We start from the raw sequence: 19,372 nt of genomic DNA, 5'->3' as shown, positions 1-19,372 counted from the left end.
CCCCTCTGCTGGGGGCGGCGGCTCCTGGGGACCCCCTGCCCCGGGGCTCTCGGGGGGGAGGGGTCCCGCTTACCGCACCTCGCACGTTCCCTTCGGCGCTCTGCTCCCCCTGACCCCCAGTGCTGAGGCCCGGCCTGCACTCCCTTGCTGCTCTCGCCGGGGCGGGGGGGTACCGCACTGTCTCTCCCTGCTTCCGGCCTCCCCCCGTGGGGGTGGGGTGGGGGTCAGCGCTGCTGTAAATCCCTATGGAGGGGGCTGATGCAGGCACTAAATAGCCCCTGGGGGTGGGAGCCTGGGGCGGGTCTGCCGTGAAGGTCCTTGGGTAGGAGATACACAATAGTTTTTAGCAGGACCCTGCCTTTCCCCAGCTCCCTCCCTCCCTGGCTTCTGGGGGCTAATCGCTGGTGAGATGACAGCCATAGCCCCAGTCTAGAGCTGGGAAAGTTGAGGTGAAGCGGCTTGACTGAGGTCACACAGGAAGTCCATGGCAGTTCTACAGTGCAAGGCAAATCTCCTAGCTCCCCATCCTTGGCTATAGCCATGGTGCTATGCTTCATGTTTCTTAATATATTACTCTTTTAGAGATATCTTTTCATATCCTGTTCAGATGACTTTTCCCTCCTTACTTGTCCTAAATGTATGTTAGAGAAGTAACAACATTGTCTAAGAAGAATACCCTGATCCCCCTGCTATTCTCCCATGGGTATGTCTTGACAGGTAAAAAGGGTCTTTGTTTCAGTTGTGTTTGCTTAGCATGACATAATGTCCTCATTAAGATGCAAACTAACATGTTTGAAGCTGTGTTAGCTAGCTGTGTTGCAGTTTGGGATCCCCCAATAGACTAACACAGCCAGTGAATACAACTTCAATTATTAGTCTGCATCTTAACATGGCTTTTCAGTTGTATTAAACTCAGTTGAAAAACACACACTTTGTGCCCATCAAGACAGGGCTTTCTTGATTTTTAACCTCCATGGTAATTTCATTATTTTAGTGTTGCATTGGGAAGATAAACTGTCAGGGGAGGCTTTATATGTTTTGTAAACTGGCATAATTACCTGCTTTATTCTTAGCCACTTGCATTGTTTTTTAATCAATTTAGGATTGCCCCATGTATCCTCTAAATATCCTAGGAATCTTAGTGATGGCTACTGAACTCTGGTGATACTTGTAAGGTTGAAATAATCATGTTCACTGATCCTACATGTACTAAAGTTTTGGGTGTAATGGAGTGGAAGGGATCTTTATTTCCTAGATTAGACAGTAATTCATCCTACAAGACCCCAATATTCATTCCTTCCATACTGTACACAGGGATCATTTTAGCTAATCTCCTGCTCTTGTGTTGGCTTACCTTACCTCCAAATGCAGCTGAATGAATACATGCTTTAGTGATATGTTGTAGAGGATTTGTCAATTGACTGAACATGTCAGGTTATTTGCAGCATTCTTACTTTTAAAGATGTCTCAAAAAGTAGCAGTAAACACTGAAGATAAGGCAAAACAGGCAGATGTAGACTTAGTTTCTGAAATATTGAGTTAATCATTAGAGAGGGACTGTCACACTAGGTAAAATATTACATAGTATATTTAACAGGGATTTAATAACCTTGCATTTGCTGTTTCATATAACTTCCTGCCGATTTGGATTCCTGGACAGTATGCGTTGGATCCAGGATACCTCCTTTCTGTTTGAATCTATTGAGAAGTCAAAATGTTTCTGATTTTCAGTGAGACTTGTGCTCCTAACTCCTGTAGTTGCTTGTGATAATCAAACCCTAAATAATCATGACATAATTATTTCCATGATGAGGGATAATCCACCCAAACACAGAAGTACAGTAGGACTTAATTACAGCATCTGGCAGCAGAAGCTAAGTTTGGAGGGAGAGATCTCTTATCCAAACAGATCAGCAATTCTACCTCCTGCAGAGTAATTGCTTGTTGTGTAATAATTCTGTCAGACCTGCCCCAGTATGAAAGTCCTCCTATAATGGTGATGTTTTAGGTGAAATTATGGCTGCCCTGTGCACATGTGAGGAGTGATGGAGAGGGAACAGGGAGTCCCCTTTCTCCACCTCATATTCCTCTATAGGAAGCAGCAATGATTTGTGTGTATGCACTCTGTGAACAAACGCATGAAGGGAAGCTGCCTGCAGTACTGAATTACTTATAAGGGGTATCTGGATTTTCAGGAGACATGGCCATGGTCTTGTTCTACCTATGCAGAAAAAAAATACATGGAGCACTATATTGGCAAGTGTTTCAAAAGGTAGAGCACGATTTGCCAATGAGCACATTGCCCATCAGCACCCCTGAAAGCAAAACATCTCTACCCATCTCTTCTTGTGAGGTGGACGGACCTCCTCTACTCTGTTGTGATTCTGCCTGTAGAGTAATAATTTTGCTTTTTATAGTCACACTGTTCTTTTTTTTCAAGCCAGTGCAAAATCTTGCATAGCTGTGAGTAAATCCTAATATTTTCTAGGTATTGTAGTATTGGTCTTTGGTATTCTTTTCTAAATTTCAAAGTTTCCTTCTGTTATGATTGCCCCTGTCCCACCGAATGAACCGTAGAAGAGTTTAGCATAGATTACTCACACCACCAATTAAAGTCCTGATCATGCAGCTGACTCACATGGACCCAGGTGCAGGATCAAAGTCTAATGTATTAGTCAACATCTATACTACTTTTTACACATTACCAATCAGTGTACTGATACAGCCTAACTCTGAGTTTGTGATAGTCACAAATTCTTTTTAACTTGTGGATAATTCAGTAATTTTCTCTTGAACTTTGCAGTATTATAATTTACTAAGCTCCTTTACACTGTCCTCTGACTTTAATGATCCTACAAGTAAACCCGTTTTTTTGATTCAGAATCACACATGTACAATTGTATACATGGTTTCTAATTAGCCCCTTTGGCTATGATGATGTTACAGTAAACCTATACTTGAACTAATTTTATCGAATGATAAAATTCAATCACTTTCCATTATGAAATCAGCTTTCTTTTTCTGTTATGGTGAGGCTGACAATAAAAACTGATATTCTGAAATGCAACCATTGTGAAGCAAGGCTGAGGTAGAAGCCTTTTATAAAAACTATTTTTCCTATGTAAAATTGGCAGTGGTAAGTAGCCTCAGAATTTCTTTCTTGACTAAAATAAACATTGGCTTGTGAGATGGCTATCAATAGTTTGTTTGCAGACTGTCACGGCTCAGTCTGTGTCCTGAAGTGTTTTAACATTCTTTCCATGGCTTTTCTTTCAGATAAATTCCTATGCCAAAAACATGTACAACTGATTAAGGTTAATTCTAAATTAATACCTTGTTTGTGGAGTCCTTTGAAGACAAAATGCTGTCATATATAAGTGGAGTGGTAGAATGCATTTCTATAACATAAAATATGTACATATTTTGTTGGCATTATTACAATAATACATTAGCACTTACTGGGCTGATCCAAAGTCAGTGGGTCCCTTGATTTTAGTGGTTTTTGGATCAGGCATATAGCTTTTTTCCATCTGCACAATGCTGTACAAAGATGAGCTGTATGATAGGGAAGTAGGTTTAGCTTCATTTTATATGTGGTGAAACTGAGACAGAGACTGACTTGCCCAGCTGCAGTCGGAGTCATCAATGCAGGAACTAGAATTTAGGAGTCCCTGGCTCCTGATCCTGTGCTGAGACCACACCTCTCTCTCTGACTTGTTCTTCTTAACACAGGCTGTGTCTACTCTACAGATCTTGGAGTGGCACAGCAGTATCGCTGTAGCTGTGCTGCAGCAAGATCTCACGTGTAGCTGCTCTATGCTTACAGGAGAGAGCTCTCCTGTTGGCATAATTAAACCACTCCCAACAAGCAGCTGTAGCTGTGTTGGCAGGAGAGTGTCCCCTGCTGACATAGCGCTGTCCACACCAGCACTTTTGTCAGTGAAACTTATGTCAGTCAAGGGGGTGTTTTATTTGCACTCCTGACTGACAAGTTTTGCTGACAAAAGTGCTAGTGTAGACAAAGCCATAATGTGAAGAATGATACCCCCCAAAAAGTGTGTCTTTGCAAATAGAAGTAACTTGTAATAGACACATCTTGTAGATGATGACTGTCCTGTATGCTTTAGAGCAGCGGTTCTCAACCGGTGGTACTTCGAAGAAGGCTGGGGTGGTACGTGAGCCATACCGCGCCGCTGAATCCACTACCGAAAGTCCTCCCCCGCCACCGCGAAACCCCGCCACCACGAAACCCCGCCACCGCCGAAAGTCCCCCCCCCCTTTTTTCCCCCCGAGTAGTACTTGGGGAAAAAAAGGTTGAGAACCGCTGCTTTTGAGGTTTAAGAACATAATCTTAATGCTTGTACCATATCTAACTGCTAAATTTGGCATCAAACAAAATTATTGTATTCACATTGAGCAAGTGCCAACAGGCAACTGTGTACTGAAGGTATAAAGCATTTGATCCATGTGTAAATTTTGCATGGAATATTGGCTGTCAAAGTCTGAACTTGGGATAACACTGCCAAAACTATTAGCTCTCCAGAATTAGAGTTGTAACACAGTTAAAATCATAACTTCTGACTGGATTTGTTGTAGAGACAATCTTGCACATAACCCATTGTGTTCTCCTTCTGCTCTTCCTGTTTGACTGTGGGAGTAGGGTTCTTGTCAGGTTTTAAATATTTTGCTTTCTCTTAGAAATAGTACTGTCATGAAGATTTGAAGGACAGTACAGCATTGACATGCATGTAACTAAAAGTACCTATGTTCTGGGTGTATTAGTGGTGGGTCCTACTGCAGTCACCAGTAGCCTCTGACAGTGCCTCTTTGAACTATAAATCTCTTTAATTTTGGTTTCATAACCTAATCCAGATCTAATTACATGAATGGAGATTTAACTGCTCTCAATTGTATGATAAGAAATACTTTGTTGGCATTAAGCATGAATGAAGCTTGAATGGTTTGCATATGCATCCAGGCACAAGTGCAGACCAAGGCCATGTACAGTCTGGGCGCAAAGTTGTTCCCTCTTCCCCAAGTATGTTGGTACAACAAAATCAGATACAAAATGTAAAGTTTTAAAAGAAATGTTAAAAGTGCAAATTTTTTGGGTGGAGTGAAAGGTTTGACAAAATAGAAATGTCTGCATGAAATTTAATAAATCAATAAAAAGAGCTTTTTGTACTGTTTGGATTAAACATTTCCCTTTACTTTTTCAGTCTAAACATTATATTTGCTAATACTGTTGGCTGAGAACCAGGAAATGAAACTTACAAACCGTCAAGAAACAAAAGTGAAAATGTCTAGCCCTTACAATTCATTTGGCTTGCATAATGTAAAAATGGTGAAAAGTAAATTAGATTTTATATATATTCTATCAATTTTAGTAATGTAAGGAAGTATCTTAAAGAATTTGTTTTACCTGATTTTAAAAAAAGTTATATTACTCAGCATACCTTGTAGTACTCTTAAGTACGTGTTGCAGTAGTATAGCAAATGAAATTCTTATAATAATTTGGAGAAAAAGGACCAAATTCAAGCCTGGCACCATTAAATGACTCATAAAACTCTGAGAGTTCTGTAGCACTTTAAAGACTAACAAATTTAATTTCAGCAGGCATAAGCTTTTGTGGGCTTCAGCCACTTCCTCAGATGCAGTTGGTAGAAATAATACAGCAAATATTGGCAACATATATAGGAGGCAACATATACGTACTCTGACAGCAATGGAATTGCACTTAGCTCAGGGCTGAATTTGGTCTCTGAAATATTCACCTTTTTGCAGCCTAGAAAATACCCAAGTCTTAAAGACCGCCCACTTGTTTTCAGTTGTAATTGTCTCAGAGATAAAACACTGCTTTACTTTAGCCATAACTAAGTTAATTTTGATTATATTCTCTCTGTCAGTATGTAACGTTATTATAGCACTAAAGTTCTTTATTGTGCTATGAGGGTAGAAGTGTTTTAAATGTGACACACACAAAAATCCAGCTGAAGGACATCTAAGGAAATGTATGGTAATCTTGATTAAATATAATTTAATATTGAGTATATTTCCTTGTCCTCTTTCCTAACTACCGCAAGGATATCTAATAGAGTGGCAACTTAGCTGTGGACTCATGTTTTTGAGGAACTCGACCTAGATCATCAAACTGGCTCACATTAGTCACAGATAGCCTTCAGCTAATGCAAAATAATTACTTTTGATTGCTAACTATCTATGTTGGATTTGAGACAGTGACCTAATGGTGAAATTACTCCATTATCAGTCCCTTAAGCCATCCAGTCCCCACAACTAATAATAATTATTTAATTAAAACATTAAATCTTGGTAGACAGTGTCCTGCTAAGATATGATCAGACTTACGCCAATGTCTCTAGTGTTAGCAGCTATCTTGCTTTCAATTTTTTCTCCTCTTTTTTTCTTTAATTTAGCAGAGTTTTATGGACAAAGGAGAAAAGAGAGGCAGATTTGTTTTCACATGAGTGTTTCACATTATGATGATAGACTTGTTATGCCACTCTAAAGATAAAGATACAGGCCAAATTGCAATATCTGTCAAGCAAAGATAAATAAGCCCACATCACTATTTTGGAAGAACACTTTTTTTTTATTTATGTAGAAGCAAGGCAATTGATAGAAATGAGTCTTGATTTTTAATAAAAGCACAGAGCTGTTGCCCTCCTGCTATTACAGTATTAATGAGCGCTCTTCAGTTATGTTGTTGAGAATACAAATTAAACTTCAGATATCTGATTTTTGGTGTTAGTGTTGCTAGTAATAAATAATTTTAATAGCTGTTAACTGTCCATGTATTTTCAGGGTGTACTCTTGTTTACAGGTTCTAATTCCAGTCAACCTATGCAAGCTTCACTTTAATGACTTTTATCACAAGTAGAAAGTCTATAAATTCAAGTATTATTCAGGTGCATGAAAGTCAGAAACTGACAAGAAATAAAAATGAAATGGATTAGTTTTTTAGGATTTTAATAATCTGGGATGAGAGAAATGCAAAATAAAGAGTAATAGTTTAGATTTTTAAAATTATTTGAGTTGTAAATCTAAAGTATTTGTAACGTAGGAGATTTTTAAAAAGAGAATACAGGATTTTTTTTTAACCTGAAAGTGTCCATTTAACAGATATAACATTTTCACTAGTCTTTATATCCGTTCCTTGTGCTTGCCAACTGGTGGTCAGACACTAGAACAGATTTAGCATATTAGCAGAGTTCCCAGTCCCAGTCTGGATTTGCTGCCTTGCATGTTATCTCAGCCAAGACTCAAAATGGGCCTCTTGTACTTCATGGGCAGCCATTCTAGAGTAGGTGAGCCAAAAGGGAGAGAGCCAATAAGAACTGCAGTAAGCTCACATGGTTAGATGTTTTGGTGTGTATATACTATGAAAAGGATCTGAAGTCAGTTTTACATAGATTAACTTGGTCAACTCTAATATTCTAATTCCACAAAATACCTTAGCAAAACAGAGCTGACTGACAGATGTCTTGAACGACTTTTTCCAATGATATTAAATGATATTTAATTATATTAAATCTCAAACAGAATCCTACTGATTTCAAAATCATAACAACAAAAACCCAAAGGACAGTAGAGAGAGATGTGTCTATGAAGTGGATGAAACACAATTCAGAAAAATTGTGACTGGGTTCTGATGATACCCAAACGTCTTGAGATTCATTGTAGAACCAAAAATGTAAAAGTATTAATTCCAATCCTAATGAGAATTACACTTCCTGTTTTGGCTTCTTGGCCATTGAGCCAAGAGCTATAGCTAGAATGAAGTTTAATAACACTTTAACAGTTGATAGTTGTAATATCAGTTCAGTATATTTGAGAGAATTTTTAATCCCTGTGTATTGAAATGAATTTGACAATCAGTAAGTTATTTCTATGTCCATTTTATATAGCTTTATGTAAAACTGAAGTTGATGACTGTTGAGTTTTAATTTGACAAGATAAATTTTTGACTAGTTATTCTTTTTATTATTTTTTTAAGTCTATATGCTCTAACAGCAAACTGAAAACAGTGTTAATAAGTATTCTGTTTATGGAGAAAGTTAAAGCTGAAATATTGGACAATTATTGTTCTCCCCTTTGCTCCTGAAGAGACAGAATACACAGTAAATTAAAACTATTATACTTTGCTTTGTAGGTTTAGGCCCAAAATTCAGTGTGTTGGTGTTTGTTGTTGTTGGTTTTTTTTTAAGATAAGGTTTTATAAAAGCAGTAATACAAAAACTTAAAAAAACCCAAGTCAACAATTCTAGTATGGAATTTAAACCTTCGCCTGAAGTGTTTGCTAACCAAACACTACAAAGTCATGAGCTAGAAAGTGAAATTGATTAGTGTATCTTCAAACCGAGAGAAATGCTGAAAGTAAAATATCGTAAGTATTAATAGTAAATTAGCCTTTTAGTTGTTCGGTGTAGATAATCTGAGGTTATATAACACATGTAAGCAAATCTGGTTTTTACAAATTTTAACCTGATTGTTCCTTCCACTGTAATTTTTTTAATGAAGTTTTACATGATTTACAATGTAGTAAAATCTAGTAGTTTGAACTTAATTAATTAATTAACTTAATGTAGTTAGTCTTATGTTAATTTTTATTATTTTCAATGTTTCCATTTTTTCCCCATAGAACAATATGGGTACCTGTTTTGATGGTCAAGAATTATCCATAAATTCCCATGGTTGCTACCCTCGATGTATAACATAGTGGGTAAAGTGTCAGCTCTATATTTCAGATTCAAATGTTGGTGGAGTTACATATTTAATTGTCCTTTTACCTGCATATAATGGATCACTGCATTCTCAGCACTTTATAATATTTATCATATCAAAATTATTTAGACATTTTTATACGTGCCTATCAGAGATTCGTCTCATTGCATCACATTAACACAATCTGTTATAAACAAGTTGAATTGTCTGCTGCTTATCAGTCTTCCCATTCTCAGTTAAATTAAATTGAAAAGCTGATCAAACAAATAAGCCCTGTACGCCAGAACTGAGTGCTGATGATGCCCTGCTCAAGGGATCAGAGTTCAAAGGATTTTAACTAATCTGAGGTTAGGAAGAATATTTAGGTAGAATATTGGTTGAAGAAGCAATAGTTTGTATACATTAATATATTTGTCATGAAATTTTGTCTGAGTAGTTTATATCTAAAAGCTTATTATCAAAGGTTCTGTGCAGGGGCACCACAATAAACAGAGGGCCAAATCCATGCTTCTTAAATCCATGAGTACTAGAAAATATTTCTTTCTTGAATTGATAGAACTGAATTAGCTTTCCTCTGAGGCCGGTTTAGTTAGTTTAGTTAGTTAGTTTTTGTCTGTATGTTTTTTAATGTTTCCATTAACATTAAGTGCAGTTTTTCCCTAAGTGCAGTTATAGATTTCCTTAATTCTTACTGCTTTTCTAAAGACAAAAGGAGATGGTATCTATTCACAAACATTTAATATATAATACCACAACAACCATGTACAAAAGAGAGAAAACAGACCTGGTGACAGTTTGACACTGTGTGATAGTTATCTTGCTGCTTTTTTTGTCTCTTCCTTTTCCCTATTAGGAAAATATTTTTGAGTCTTTCTTTACTTTATTTTCAGAATAATATAAATTTTATTGTTGAAAACTGTTTTTGGAGAAGTTCTTCTTCCTTTCATCATAATTCAGTTCAACACATTTTCTTACTTCTTAGGAGGAAGTCTGTTTCATACATATTCTTCTTAGAGTTTTGGTATTGTTCTTGTCATATTTTAAAATGCTTACTATTATTTTTCCTTAGCAGACAATCAGCTAGATTCCGTGCTTGAACAGTGGATTTAAATTAACTTCACATTACTGGAGAATTGCACTTCAAGTAGTCTCAAGTAACAGAAGAAGCAGGTCTTCACTATAATGGAAGAAGCCAAGAGCTCGAAGAATGGAAATCATGACCCAAGAAAGTCTACCTGTGTTGTCTGTGAAGAAGGCAAAGCAGTCAGAGTTATAAACAATCAGAATTATAAACAAAATAGAAATGAAAAATCTGTAAAAGATGTTGGGAGAAGTTCTCCAAGTGGAAGCAATAGCAAAAAGAGTAAGCAAAATGATGTTTGTTCTGAAAAATCAGGAGAAAATAAATCATGTAAAGTAAATAGTTGTATTCCGGGATCTAAAGATGTGGGGTCAAACCTTCAGGATCGAAGTCATGGCAAAGCAAAAAAAATACCTAATTTACCAGCAGCAGCAGAAAACCTGAAACAGACAAAAGTTCAGCAGGCGGGAGAAAACTCTTCAAGCTCCCATATTTCTGGGAATGGAGTCATCTTACCAGCTACACAAAGAGGGAAATTGGTATTGGAAAATCCACCAAGAGTACATATATTGAAAACAAGCACAGATCAGACTGGTGACTCCGATAAGACAGTTTCAGAGCAAAGAACAATGGAGCACAAGTCTGATGACTTCAGTGAGTATTAAAGCACGCTACTTCATTCAGGTTGCTTTAAAAAATTAACAATCTGAAATGGGCTCTGAAGTGTTTCTGCTTTGCATATCTTCTCAGTTACGTGTAGTAAATCATCAAGCACAGTTACGAACAGTGTACTGTGAACATAGACCCTTTGTTATCTGGAGAATAAAGGTCATAAGAACTGCATTTAACTAAATTTCTTTTCTGTTTTTTAAAAGTGATTAGGCAATATTTTAAATTTATTTAGAGCCACATTTTAAGTGATTGTGTGTCAATTTTAGGCTATTTTGTGAAATTAGAAAATAGAAATCTTCATAATATCATGGCCTCTTCTAGAGGCCTATTAGTAATACTATTTAAAAAGTGCAGACAAAAATCAAACACCTTGGGAATGGAGGTTGTTCATAACTCTGAACAAAACGTTACGGTTGCTCTTTCAAAAGTTTACAACTGAGCATTGACTTAATATAGCTTTGAAACTTCCCTGTGCAGAAGAAAAATGCTGCTTTTAACCATCTTAATTTGCACAAGCACAGAAAGTTTCCTTACCTTATTAAATATTTTTTAAACTTTCCCTTTATTTTTAGTAGCTTACATTTAACACAGTATTGTACTGTATTTGCTTCTTTTTTGGTCTCTGTTGCTGCCTGATTGCATACTTCTGGTTCCAAGTGAGGTGTGGGGTTGACTGGTCAGTTTGTAACTCAGGTGTTCGTAGCTCTGAGGTTCTACTGTACTTCCAAATTTAAGAAAACTTCTCTGTAAGCATGAAGAAGACACACACACACTTTTTACCTGATTACTATGCTATTTTTGTTCTCTAAAAGTCTTCAGAAGGTGCTTTGACTCTTGGCTTCTTTTCAGTCTAGATACTGCCAGCAGCCATTCTTGTGAACCTTAAAAACTGAAGTCTCCTTCTGCTTCAGAATGTAATACATGCATCAGAGTTCATTTCCTTCTAAGTTAGCCCATTAGTTCAGGAATTTTCAAACTGTTTCAAAGTATGGCTTTTAATAGAAATAATGGTTCATGAACCACTTGCTATTGTGAAGACTTATTTCTCTTCTGTTTGTGGTAATACTACATCCTTGAGGTAACTACAGCAATTACTGATGTGGAAAAGTAATATTAATAAAATATTTAATGTGCTTCAAACTGTCTAAACAAAATTTAGCAGCAGGAACCAGTTTGGAGAACCACTACTATGTGACCAACCAGCTGTATGTAGAACACCAGCAAATGCTGCACGGACCACCAGTCATCCTCAGACCATACTTTAGAAATTGCTTAGTTATCTGATTCTTATCTGTGTCCCCAGGCTAGCTATCTCAATGCCCTCTTCTCCTTACTCTTCTAAGATCTGGCTGTTCTCAGTAACACTTCCACTGATGTGGTCTGTGGTCACAAGAATAATGTACACTGTAGATGGTTGTGTAGATTAACAAACTATGTGCAGATCATAGTCTTCAGGAGGGACTGTCATTTCAAAATCTTACACATTTATAAATGACAATGTTCTAATGCAGCATGGTTGCTGTGAACATCCATAGAATGGTAAGGTGTCACAGAGCATAATTTCATTCTTAACATCATACTGACTTAATAAGTGGGCGCAATTGAAATGTCTAGATAATTGCCTTGTAAAACATTTTTGTGTGGCTTTGTTTAAAGTAGCTTTCTGGCAGTTTTCTTGACTAAATATGCAGTGTAACAATTTAAACTTTATTATTATTTATTATTAGTATTATAGTGGCACAATCAGGGCTCCATTATGCCACATGCTGTATGTATTTGTAACAAAAGGATGATCTCTGACCCAAAGAGCTTACCTACTATAAGACATTCCTTGCACAAAACTCATACACATCACTGATAACTTACATTTTTTCCTCTTCTTTGATAGAGCACTTATGTTAAAATACTTGGCTCTTTAGTCCCTTTAAAGAGTTGGTATAACACAATAGTAATGCATCATTGGGAGGTCTGGTATCTAAGAGCATTGAAGAGATTCTAATGTAGTCTCTTCTCTGTGGAGACTGAAGGTTACATTTCTATTGTTGTTTATGATATTTTCCATTTGATTCCCATTAAAGTCGTTGGGAACCATGTAACTAAAGTCCTGTGTGATGCTATTTAAAATGTACCCCTGAATGTTCTCATATTTAGCCCACAGAGTTGACTCCTGTGAGAAAGCACCTACCTTGTATTGTTTCTAAATTTTACCTCTTCCTCGTCCCCATTTTTAAAAAATTGTTCTGGAAAACAATAATTAATTGCTAACTTCTTTCTCCAGGCAAAATAAAGAAACCTGAATCAACTAAAGAACATAAGTTGGAGACTGAGTATTTAGAAAATACTGCTGTGATTGATGAGTCTATTCTGACAGCAGAACAGCAGCTAGGTTTGAAACAAGCAGAAGAGCGACTAGAAAGAGATTATATCTCCCGACTTGAAAAAGTAGGTTCTGATATTCTCTCATTCCTTTTTTTTATCTAGGGCGAAGGGAAATTTAGTGCATTCTGTAGTTCTGGTAGAGAGCCTTTTTATTCACATGCTTATGATACTTCACATCATGGTCACCATACTTCTGGTTGGATGGGACTTCCTTTTGACTCTACTGCCAGTATTCCTTTTTTATTTAGAATGGGTCTTTTGAGTGACATAAGACACTGCCCACTATAGTGGACACTGCCCACTGCTTCCTCAGTATTGCTTGCCTAGAGAGCAAGAGACATTGACTGAAAATTGAACATGGTCTCCCATATGGCATATGTAGGGCATTTACCGATGTTTTTAATTTTATAGACCTAAAGGATCTACTGCTTATCTATCAAAGGTATTTATAGAATGTCACTTGTCCTAGTACAGTAAGTAATCAATGCCAATTACTGTAAGTAACCAGTGCCCATACGTTTCTATCCCTGAAAATCTTCCTCAAAACACTCCCTTTAAAATGGTCTAAACCAATACCCAAATCAATATAAGGATATTTAAAAAAACAAAACTGAAAACAAAAGGATTCCTCCTTCTTTTGAAGTGTATTCAGAGACTTTTTTTGGTTTGCCTCAATATTGAGGGGATTCTTCACCCTCCCCCAGAACTTATTGGATGAGCCACAGCAGATTGATATTTAGCTTCATCTTCTTAGGTTTCTTCCTCAAACAAATTAAATAAAGTCTCAGAATATTATATTGATAAAAGCAAAATGACCATGTTATTTTACATTGACATTTTAATTAGAAAATATTAAGAGTATTCAGAAAATACCAAGTTTTTGTGAAAACACAAAAAACCAAATTCAGCAAGAGCAAAATTTTGCCCAGAATCATCAATGGTTTTAGTTTATAAATTTCCTGTGTGGCAAATCTAATTTGTTTAATCCATTCTGCTATATGTTATAAAATGAATGTTTCCTGTGCATTAATCCCCATATCATTTGAATAGCTGGCATTTCCAACACACTTTGTGGATTTATCAAATATAAACATGTTAGAATGGAGGGAGGATGGTAATACATATTTTTTTAAATCACAAAAGATGCCAGATATGAAAATGTGTATCATATGTAGCTGACACTATATGAATATATCCCATCTTGTCACTGGAAAAAGACATTGGGAGGATTGGTGCTGAGTTTTAATAATTCTTACATTTTAAGCAAGAGGAGGGAATGGCCTACTAATCCTGAGCTAAGGTTTAGAAGCCAGAAACTCATGAGTCTTATCCCTGGGTCTGACACGAATATATTTTGTGGCTTTGGGCAAGTGGTCACTTTCACTTCATGTTCAGTTCGAGGTCTTGTGAAGTTTGATTCAGCATATTTGTAAAGAATTTTGACTTGAAAAGTACCGTATAAATGCTAAGTATTGTTTATTATTGACACAGTTGAAAACTTAAGAGAGTTGAAGTGACTGCTCATGGACTACTAGCCAGAAGTACTTTGGTCTCTTTTAAAAAAATGTTGGCCTTTTTTTTTTTCAGCGCTCCCCAGAATACGCCAACTGTCAGTATCTATGCAAACTCTGCTTAGTTCATATTGAAAATATCCAGGGAGCTCACAAGCACATTAAAGAAAAACGCCATAAGAAAAATATAATGGTAAGTTAATTACTGAAGACTTTGAGTCTGTGGTGAAATACAAACATTTTGTTTTATAGTAAGAGTTTCAGATTACTTTTTCAATAGCATATTCTGTGAATCTGTTGAATCAAAACTAAAAAACCCCCCACATTGTTTTTTGTGAGATTAGTGCTGTTTAAGTATTTTGTAACAATCTATTTTAAGATATTAGTCTTTTTATAATGTACTTTACAGTATGTAATACTGTTTATATGGTATCCAGAATTTTCTATACAATATAAAATTTCCTTTGAACTAGAAAATACAGTGTGTGGAATATCTGATCCACCAACTTATCCAGGTGATTCAGAAGTGCCTAGTTCACCCTCTGATAGTTGTGGCTAAAGTTTTTTATAACATTTGCTCCTAGAAGTAATATCTTTAAAAAACAGAACATCTGTGGGATACATTGCCATGTTAGCCAGTTGGTATGGCCCATGAGAATGTTGCATATAAAAATAGTAATAATTCTTTCAGAAACATTTCTAAGATGTCTATTTCTGTCGTATCTAAATGCCATAACATACATTTTAAAAAATTCCTCAGTAATCTTTCAAGGGCAGGAACCTGTTCTTCTGTTGTTATCCTTTACTTTTAAGCCACTCCATTATGAGTAGATGGATCTAGTTGTTTTTCTCTAGGAGCAGGATGCTGAGGCAATTCTGAAGCTGAACTGTTGGAGGAAATGCCTGATGAAGAGTTTTACACTGCAGTTTGAAGGTTGCAAAACTTGGCCCATAGCCTGTCTCCAGTGGTAGCATAGTCCACAGTTGAGGGCACTCTATTGAAAATGCTCTTCTTCATCTTATAATTCATATCAAGGTTTCATCACTCATGACATCTCTATTGAGCATAAATGACCTGGGGAGCTGCACAGAAAGGGGAAGTCTTTGAGATAGATTGGTCCTAGCCTACTTAAGTCTTTAACGATAAGGACTGGGATCCTGGACTTCTTAGAAATGAACTGGCAGCTTATGTATAGCACAAAGTTTTGGTATGATGTGCTCTCATAAGTCTGTTCCATTTAGGTGGTGGGTTTGTGTGTGCTGAATTATCTGTAGTTTGTGCGTTGTCTTCTGGGTCAGATTAAGGGATAGTGTGTTGTAGTAATTCAGTCCTGAAGTGACAAAATCACAGATCCATGTTGTTAGTTCTGCATTTGAAAGCAAAGAACATGATCTAGCCAGGAGATGTGAAATAAGGTGTTTTTGGCCTTCTTGCTACATTGGTATACCTCAGTAATGAAAATTCCATTAGGACCCCTCGGTTTCATACTGTCTTGATAACCTGAGGGCAGACACCTTCACTGGAAGGTGAGGTCACATTTTTTGCTGATTCCTTAAAAAAAAATTCACCTTTCCTACTAGAATCACCTGTTTAAATTGAATTAAGCCACTATTTTTCATCCAGACCCCTCATTCTGTGGGACAGCAAGGGAGACAGTACTGCCTGGGCTAAAAAAAAGATGTAAAGCTGGATTTCAGTTTGTAAGATGGTATGAATTCATTGTCATGCAAAAATCTCCACAACTGCCTTAAATATATGTTGACTGTGAAAGGTGATATATTGAGCCTTTAGGAATTTAGGAAGAGAGCCTCTGGTGAGGAGAGCAGCTGCCTAGTGCTGCTCTGCGTACTGCTCTTAAAAACAGTAATTCTATGTGTGAAGTCATAGAAGATGGCATATAGCTAAACTGGGTTTTTCAGTTATGTCTATGGGTTGATGAATTTGTATAAATTCACATCTGTCAGGAGTTTTCCAAGCCAGATAAATTGATCTCTCCCTATAACCATTTTCCATAATTTATTCCCATTACTTATTAAACACTCATATCTGTCATTAGATATTCAGGCATTTTCTGCCATACAAACACCTATGAGCCATGCTCTTCTCTAGCTTCTAATCCTTTTACATATGTGATCCAAGACACTGGTTGTCTTGTGGAAAATGCTGAATGGCCTAGGATCAAGCTGTCTCAGGGACTGACTTGTCCATATGTCCAGCTATCAGTCATAAGTAACTCAAATTCTTGTGCTGTCTGTCCCCAGTAATGCTGGGGCCTGACAGCAGGTCATTTTCAGTGGAGGGCTTTGTCCCCCAGAATTATCTCCCTCTTGCTAAATGACAGAGTTAGGTGAGTTCTTTTAAAAAGATTAATAAGAATACCATGTGTTTTTGTTTAGTTGTTTTTTTCTCTATCTGGGCCCATAGTCAGAGTGAGAGGGTAATATGTAGATACTTGTATTTAGTGGGTGAAGAGGTGGGTTTGATCTGTGCTATTTGTTGTCCACTGTAATTTTAATTTATAGTGTAAGCCCAGATTCACAATGATGGGTGCAAAATAAACTTGTAAATGGTATTTTGTAAAATATGCCTATCAGTTCCCATCAAATGGGTCTAAGATTTGGGTCAAGCCCTAAAAATAATATGTATTTCTAATTTTATATATCTAAGTATATACTATTTTATAAATATTATTTATCATTTATTTTCTGGTAGTGCAAAAAGACCACCCAGGTCACATATTATAAGATGTATGAGAGCTGAGGTTTGATAACATTTACTGTAAAGAGTGACTAAACTATCTTACCAACAGCAGTTTCTGAAAAAAACAAGACAAAAACCCTAGTGACAAAATAAATAATTTTAAAATATCTTGCAAAATATATAAAAATTAAAACATGACAAGAAATAATAAAGTAAGAAAATGAAAATAGAGCTAACTGATTAATAGACTTAAACTGTGTACGTATAAGCGTGGAGGTCTGATACAATACTTTTATTGTGGTGCTGTTGTGCAGATGCATAACAGGTTGTTATTTAAAGCCGTGCTATTGATTAAGACGTTTCCATGATGAGTTGCAAGTTCAATTAATCAGTGAATTTCAGAACCAAGTGGTGGTCACTGCTGACTCCATGTGATCTGAGATTTATCAGGTTTTGTTGTTCCTGAAGTAATGAACTCCACTAGATGAAGTTAATTATTATAAAGTAATTGATTAAAAATAGCACTAGATGACAGAAACTGCTTGGGCTGTAGTGAGAGAACTAGCTCCTTATATTTAATTGGGAGTCAGAGGAAACTGCCTCATTAGAGTACTGCACATGGGCTCTCCTTTCAATCACTAGTGTTTATTGTGCAAGAAAAAATACAGCCTCTTTCATTTCTTTGGATGAATTCTGTTTCAGAGCTCTCAGCTGTTCAAATGTAGTTCAGGGAACATAACCCTTCAAATTCCTTCTTTGGTTGTCTGCCCTGCAAGAACCTTTTCTTTTGCTAACATTGAGCATCCAGTGTCATTTCCATGAACCAAGTTCCATATATGCCAATTGGGCTGGGCAAAGTTTGACTGCTGTGGAAATAGGCTGGTCAGGGCACCCTGTAAGGCAAACCTTCAAATAATATTATCAAGCACAATTATCTTATCCAAAAATTCTCCAGGAAAAACAGGAAGAAAATGAGCTGCGTGGCCTCCCACCCTCCTCCCCTGCACAGGTAGCTGCTTTGACTTTTACACTCATGGAAGCAGCAAATGAACAAGGCATATCAGATGATGACTTCAGAATCCGCCAAGAAATTGTAAACGAGATGGAGAAGATTATTCAACAGCCTTTACCAGGTATCCATGGCCTCCCTCATTTTCTTTAAATGCAAGATATTCTCTTTATTTATTCTAACCACTGTAAGCAAAATCTTGCTCTCTTCCTCAGTGTGGAATAATTTATTTTGCTTTGAAATATCTTTATTATATCTGATATTAATATTGTGTTAGTACAGGCATTTTGAACAGAGAGTAGGGTTGATTTCAATGGAGCCCATAAGCATCCCCCAGCTTCTTTAAAGGTGATCTGCAAAGGGAGAAAAAAAGCATTTATGCCCGTTTTTGCTTCTTTATGATTCACATTTTTTAAAAAGGACTTAAAGGCCTCTTTAAAAAGTTGCTTGCTTTTTTTTTTTTCGCTTTAAAAAAAAAAATCTTTGGACGTATCAGAAATGCCAAGTCTTTACTTTCCCTGGTTTTCTTAGCAGGCTTGTTTGGGATCTCAAAGAGATTTAGGTCCCTGTTACACAAACTCTTACATATGTGCTTAACTTTGCACAAGTGTTTGCAGGTTCAAAGTCTCGGTCCTTAATTGCAGTAGTGGGAATATAACAAAGATTTGTCTTCGTACAAGTATTTGTAATGCATTGAAATTAAATCGATGTAAGCAAAAAGTAAAGAGTTTTAAACAGTGTGACTAAAAATCACTTCCCTTCTCAAGTTTTACTTTTGCTGTACCACTTCTCCAGTTGTCTGTAGAATCTGTCAGGATGGATAAGATTTGAATTAATAAAGTTTAAATTAAAAAAAAAAAAAAAAAGGGCAATGCTAATATTTTTGTTTACAGCTCACCCTTGATACATAGGTGCGACCTACGTAGACGATAGGTCCTCATAGTCTTTGTTTCACGGAAAGTAGAGGTCTCTCAAATCAAGAAGGAGCATAGCTCTCACAGGCCTTTCCATGTTAAATATGAGGGTAATGTGTCCTCAGCTGAGCAAAAGGACTCTTGTAGAGGTTGATGATCATTTTGTTTAAATCTGAGTATCTGAATTCTAAATAAAAAAACAAAACAAAACGAGGATTTTGTAGCACTTTAAAGACTAACAAATTTAATTTCAGCAGGCATAAGCTTTCGTGAGCTTCAGTTCACTGCCTCAGATGCAGTTGACGAAAGCTTATGCCTGCAGAAATTAAATGTATTAGTCTTTAAAGTGCTACAGAACTCTC

General features: G+C 36.6%; 1 protein-coding gene across 2 annotated transcripts in view; it reads left to right on the top strand.

Annotated features, from left to right (window-relative positions):
* The first annotated feature begins 512 nt into the window (after nucleotides 1–512).
* TUT4 (terminal uridylyl transferase 4) overlaps nucleotides 513–19,372 on the top strand; it is a 72,099-nt gene continuing 53,239 nt past the window's right edge. The window contains exons 1-5 of one of the 2 annotated variants that reach the window (XM_067535612.1): nucleotides 513–717; nucleotides 9,816–10,478; nucleotides 12,775–12,938; nucleotides 14,463–14,579; nucleotides 18,043–18,220. In XM_067535612.1, coding sequence (XP_067391713.1) covers nucleotides 9,926–10,478; nucleotides 12,775–12,938; nucleotides 14,463–14,579; nucleotides 18,043–18,220 — 1,012 coding nt within the window. In that variant the 5' untranslated portion in view covers nucleotides 513–717; nucleotides 9,816–9,925. The remainder of the gene's footprint in view (nucleotides 718–9,815; nucleotides 10,479–12,774; nucleotides 12,939–14,462; nucleotides 14,580–18,042; nucleotides 18,221–19,372) is intronic. The other variant, XM_067535611.1, reaches the window with a different exon arrangement.

This window comes from Emydura macquarii, unplaced genomic scaffold, assembly GCF_026122565.2.
Source record: "Emydura macquarii macquarii isolate MOO-44397 ecotype Brisbane River unplaced genomic scaffold, CSIRO-AGI_Emac_v2 contig_3506, whole genome shotgun sequence".
NCBI classification, from domain to species: domain Eukaryota; kingdom Metazoa; phylum Chordata; order Testudines; family Chelidae; genus Emydura; species Emydura macquarii.
The sequence above is the reverse complement of the archived record's forward strand: the minus strand, read 5'-3'. Positions and strand labels throughout refer to the sequence as shown.